This window comes from Crocodylus porosus, unplaced genomic scaffold, assembly GCF_001723895.1.
Source record: "Crocodylus porosus isolate Cpor-Errol unplaced genomic scaffold, CroPor_comp1, whole genome shotgun sequence".
Lineage (NCBI taxonomy): Eukaryota > Metazoa > Chordata > Crocodylia > Crocodylidae > Crocodylus > Crocodylus porosus.
In genome coordinates, this window is record NW_017728914.1 from 4,205,249 (window position 1) to 4,211,136 (window position 5,888).

Consider the following 5,888-nt stretch of genomic DNA (forward strand, 5'->3'; position numbering starts at 1 on the left):
GATTGCATAATACCTCAAAATGAAGTCTTATTCTTGTACATTAAAGGGGTGGGTGTGCAGGGGGGGATTGGTGGGGGCTGTGGGCACATAGCAGTGAGCAGAGATCCCCCCAGATGTGCACAGGTGTGTGTGGGGGGAGGGGTGCAGTATCTGTGGGATGTGCGATTGTGTGGGAGAGGGTGTTTTTCCAGGGGACAGTCTGCAGGTATGGTAGGATGTGCATTGGAGCTCCTCCACACATTCCCTGCCTGAGCTGGTCAGCATCCACCCCTGCCCTGCAACAGCCCAGAGCCCACGTGCCCTATGGCACCTCCCTGCCACTGCCAGAGGCACACAGCCTCTGCCCTGCCCTGGACTCACCCCCACCAGAACAGATCAGCCAGAGCCCAGGCACAGCCTCAACCCTAGCCCACCCCATGTCTACTCTACACTGCCCCCCTCTGCTGTAACCTGCCACCCCTTAGGCATACAGTGGGGCTGGGGCAGCTTCACAGCTCTTTCTGGCTGCTGCCACTGCTGGCCCCAGCCCCACAGTACCAGCAGAGACCTGCGCTGCACAGCCACAACCCTGTGTGTCCCACATTTGATCTGGGCTTGCTTGCCCAGGCTTGGCAGCCATGGCACAGAACAGAAGCTATTGTTCAGTGCGGGGAGTGGGTAAAAGCAGCCCCTCCTCTTCCTTGCCACTGCTGGCCATTTCTGCTGCAGCCACCTAGAGCCTGCGCTGGGCTGCCCTGTCTCTGCTGCTGTCACCGCTGTCTCCAGGCTGCCCTCTGGGGCAGCAGTGACACTGCAAAACAAAATGCAGGGCAGCCTAGTGCACGCTCCAGGCAGCTGCAGCAGGAACGGCCAGCAGTGGTGAGGGGGAGGAGCCACTTTCTGCTGTGCTGAGCAACAGTTGGTCCTGTGCCTTACCTCAGAGAAGTGGTGCTGGCTCCTACCCTGGGGGTCTTTAAGAGGAGGCTGGATGAACACCTTGCTGGGGTTGTTTGACCCCAGTACTCTTTCCTGCCATGGCAGGGGGGTCAGACTTGATGATCTGCTCAGGTCTCTTCCAACCCTAGAAACTATGAAAGGTGGTCCAGCTGCAGTGCCAACTTAAACCTGCTGCATGCCCAAGGGGCAGCAGGACATGCCATGGCTGGATGGTGCCTGGGCTAGTTGGGATCAAGGGACCTGCTGCAGGTCAGATTTGGCCTACGGGCCATATTTTGCCCATCCCTGGCATAACAGATAGAGTAGCAGTTAGGCCTGCTTTACCATAGGCCTATTTCAGATTACTGAAGGAAGGAGAGCTGGTGCCAAACTTGAGAGCGAAAGAACTTGGAGAATCAATTCCTCCTATGGTTCCAATTTACCATTCCAGTAGAGTCTGTGCAAGACAAGTCCAACACAGCACCATCTCTACTGTATTAGACACTGTCCCTAGATGTTCATGTTAGTTGTGACACTCTACTGAAATGTCACCAGGCTCTACTACTGCAGGCCCCTTTAATGTCATTACAGAATCATAGGGCTGGAAGGGACCCTGAAGGATCAGAGTCCAGCCCCCTGCATGAGCAGGAAAGACATCTGGGGTCAGATAACCCCAGCCCAGTGGACTTCCAAGCTATTCACCCCAAATTACAACAGTTCAACACCCTCCCCTCCCCCAAGATTGGCTCCAAATTTCCACCTTCTGTACAATTTCCAACTTGAACCCTAAATTCACTTAAGACTTATGCAGAACTTTGTTCAGGTTCCAAGAAGGCTTGTGAACCTAGGCAAAAGATGGCTCAAGTGGTCATCTAGGCACCCTGGACCAAATGCATGTCACATTCAACTCCATAGACCTCAACACAATTATACCAAGAATTAATCAAGGATCAGCGAGAGGAATGTGGTCATCAAATATAAGCACTGTGAGATTTTTTTTTTATGTTAGGATACATTTCAAGGTAATCCATTAAAACAGTGTTTCTCAATCTTTTTTGCCCCAAGGAACATTTACCTAAACAAAAAAGCAGCATGGCGCACTAACTGTGAAGGGGGCGGGGAGGTTGCCAGGCAGACACTGATGGGAAGGGGTGGTACACAGCTAGCCAGGTGGCATTTTGGGCTGGAGCCATGCCCCCATCTGCCTGTGAAAGTTCTTGGCAACCCCGATCCTCTGGCAAATCCAGAAGAATTTTAGGAATGGGGGGCAGTGGGCAGCAGCATTAGGGAGAGAAGGGGAGGTTGGAGAGAACAAACAAGGACCTGAGTTTTATTGCACTAAAATATACTCCTGGACTTCTCTGGGAGAGAGATTCCTCCCTGGATTTTGATGAAGTGCCCTTTTAAAAAAAAAAAAAACAGCTTGTGACTGTTCACACTGATGAGGCCTCTGTGATCAACCAACAACTCCAGAAGATGCCACTGCCACTAATATAGTCATTAATAAGCCACTCCATTCTACATGTTTACAGTTCTTCTCTGAATGCAAGACCTATTATTCCCATTTTTCTCCTTAAGACTTCATTAAAAAGGGCAAAAATGCCTATGAAAGATGCATTTGTCATTGGATATCAGACATCAGTGGTTGAAATTCTAAGGTGTTTGGGCAGCCTGGTTGGCTACAGTCTACAAACAGTTTAGTTACCAGGCAGTACAAAAGAAGAAAATTATAAAAAGCACAGAACTGTAAAGCTGAAGATTGGGTGAGTGTCATCTAGCCCAACTGCTTCCTCATAGTCTCATGTTAACTGAAAATTTCAGCTGTCGATCAAGATTGTAATCCTGAAGCATCTCTGTAGGTAAGATGTAACAACTGTAGTACAAAAACTAAAACCAGAAAGGAGGGTGGCATCTCCTTCAACCAACTTCACTGAATACTTTAGCAGTAAGTATGCCACCAGAGGAAGCTACTGAATTAGTTCTTCAGACACACCTTAAACTATGAAATGTAGCTTCAAAGTTCCTTCCAATAGCTGGGCAAGATGACTGATGAGCTCCAGTTGAACAAAGAAATGCCCTTTGAAGCTGAAGCCGCAGCCAACATCAGAGCAGCTTGGTCCTTAATTTGGCAGACTCCTGCCAATTAAACAGGCTGCCAACCACCCAGATACAGGTGATTTAACTTACTGTACTACTTTGGACTAGCTTGTTGTAAGTTGCAGCTTAAACATGTTTCTCCCCCATTTCATCATGTTGCTAAAAAGCAGTGTTCAAGTAAGGTGATTCATGATGATTCAAGAGACAGTCACAGATCAGTTCTACTATTATTTATTTTTTTAAATATTTTTGAAAAAATATAATTTTTTTACAATATTTTCAACTTAAACACTATTCACACTGAACACGTATGGCAGCTTAACCTACCCAAATATGAAGTTTAAGAAGCCAAAACTGTTCTAGCTTTATTAAAAGAAAAAAAGTTGTTGTGCTGTAGACTATTGTGTAGTGATGAATAAACAAAGCAAGGGAAAAGCACCACTCAAATCACTAATGCTAGGGTTTTTCTTGGTTAAATCCAACTATATTAAAGTTGTATACTAGAAGTTATACAGTTCTATGTATGTGGGTTCTTGGAAGAAATTGTGATGAAACTCACATCTCCTTTAATGTAATTAAGTGAAAAACATTTCAAAAACATGATAACATTGTAAATACAGGACATTTCTTCCAATCAATTGGATTTTAGTTCAGTAACTGAGATCTAGGACTCTGTACAGGTCTGTAAAATAGTACTGTTATAGTTCATGCTTCTCAAAAAGAGCATGAAGTAAAGTTTTTGATAAGGGAAAATCATTAGTAACAATACTGAAGTTTTAAAGGAAAGTTAACTAATTTGCATAATGATCAGATAACTTTGCTTTTCTTTTTAAAGTTAAGGCATTATCCAGTGCAAGTTAGCACCAGTTTACATGTTTTCGTTAAAAAACAGACCATCCTCAGTCAAATCCTAAAACCTATTAAAAAAAGACAGAGTCTGCAAGAGATTTTCATAAATTTGGTACTTTGTCTCAACTTGACTGGTGCTTCTTACCTCACTGTTTCCTTCACAGAAAGCCAGGGTCCAATTATATTTTCATTAAACTTTTGACAGCTTTTTACTTAATAACAGTCTCAGCACTTTTATTAAGCATGCAAGACTAACAAAACTTTGGCAATGCATAAGTGTAACACAGTGACAAGAAGAGAGAGCTTTTACAATTAAATCTTCTAATACTGGCTTCACAGTGTGGAAATTGTGCTACATCCACCAAAAGAGGGCCCAGTCTACTCAAATACTCAGTACTTCACCCCAGGAACAAACTCCTTCGCATTTGGATTCAGATTACTCTTGACCTAAGAGGAGGAAAGACATGTCTAGTGTAAAAAAATTGGGACTCAATTTCAATTACATCCTTGTCAAGATAAATATGCTCATCAGCACAGCTTACAGCAATTTATCAGACTACAGCCCGATTTCTTAAATACATTAAAAAGTACAGTAAATTTTCAGACATTTCACTTACTCATCATTGCATGATAAAAGTATGATTAGAAATGAAATGCTAATAGCAGGTGAATAAACTACTAGAATCTGCATCCAGGTCAGAGATATCCTGCTGGGTCCTGCTGAGAGTATCATGAGCAGTGGCCTGAGGTGCCTGACAATATACATTTGTTTTAACCACATTCAGTTATGCAACTTCAGCAAAGGATTTTAAGAAGCTGAACACCAGACTTAACTGCTCTTGAGGTCTAAAACTGCACATACATTCTCACTTATTTTGTAATCAGGTAATCTATATGACTTTTCCAGAACCAATACAAACTCCGCTTATTTCCAACTTTCATGCATTTCCTAACAATAAGTCAGGGAACAGATTGGAAGACCTGTCAACAGAAATGTTATTTAAACATTTATTACATATTAGCCATCACCAACACCACTACTTGTCATCTTCACCCCATTATACCATAAGCTTTGTTATTTAAGCAATAGACTAAAGTCTAGCTAGGCAAAACTGGGGGGGGGGGGCATTAAATATCCCAGAGGCTTACTGTGAAGCCCTACTAGTTTTAAGCAAGAGGATTCAGTACACAAGCCCAAAAACAACTTTAGCAATGAAATGTAGGGAGGTTGATTATTAGTACTTGAGACTAGAATGACAGTAATACAGCTCCAGAGCAGAGACCATTTTGAAACTGTAATAGTATAATGCGTAATATTCTGTTTAAGTATGGGGAAAATGCATGTTAAGAGACTTTGGCTTAGGTGTTGGAACAGAGATTGGGAAAACCATGCGTTATAGTTCAGAAGAAACAAAACAGGAGCAAAGTTACATTATGGACCTAGGCATCTCTATTGACAAGGTTAATTATTTCAATTTAATTTTTTTTAAAAAACTGAAAAATAATCTGAAAAGCAGCCTACCACCAGATCTTCCAGTGATGAGCTCTCACTGATAACAAGGTCATTAAATTGGTCCTGGATTTGATCCATTGTTTGTGGGAGATCTCGAGCTGGAATAAACCATTCATGTTCTTCTTCCTCTTCCAGCATTTCTTGAAAACAGCGTTCAATAAATTCTTCTTCCCACAGCTCCTCTTCAATCTAGTGTTAAGAGGGGAAAATGTGTTAATGTATACAGTAGCTCTAGGGCTAGGTTTTTCAATGCAGGGCTGACTAGGTGATCAGCAGGGATCCAGATTTTCCATTTCCCATGGAAAAACAGAATAAACCGTGGATTTTACTTTTACCAGAGGCAAATGCAGATTTCTTGTTTTACCGGAGAAACCTGTGGATTTTGCAATTTTGCAACCAGCTCCCTGCAGGACAGCAGAGTTCTAGCCCACAGGTGGCTGGGAGGGAGCAGGAGGAAGGCGGAGAGACTGGGAGTGCCACGTGCATAGACATGCACATGGCCCCAAGCAGCCTG

At 43.4% G+C, this 5,888-nt stretch overlaps 1 protein-coding gene across 1 annotated transcript in view; it reads right to left on the reverse strand.

The window, feature by feature from the left end:
• Positions 1-3,227: 3,227 nt before the first annotated feature.
• Positions 3,228-5,888, reverse strand: part of PAIP2 (poly(A) binding protein interacting protein 2) — a 12,253-nt gene continuing 9,592 nt past the window's right edge. Inside the window, exons 3-4 of the mRNA XM_019534827.1 lie at positions 5,384-5,563; positions 3,228-4,308 (exon numbers count right to left, since the gene is read on the reverse strand). Coding sequence (XP_019390372.1) covers positions 4,252-4,308; positions 5,384-5,563 — 237 coding nt within the window. The 3' untranslated portion in view covers positions 3,228-4,251. The remainder of the gene's footprint in view (positions 4,309-5,383; positions 5,564-5,888) is intronic.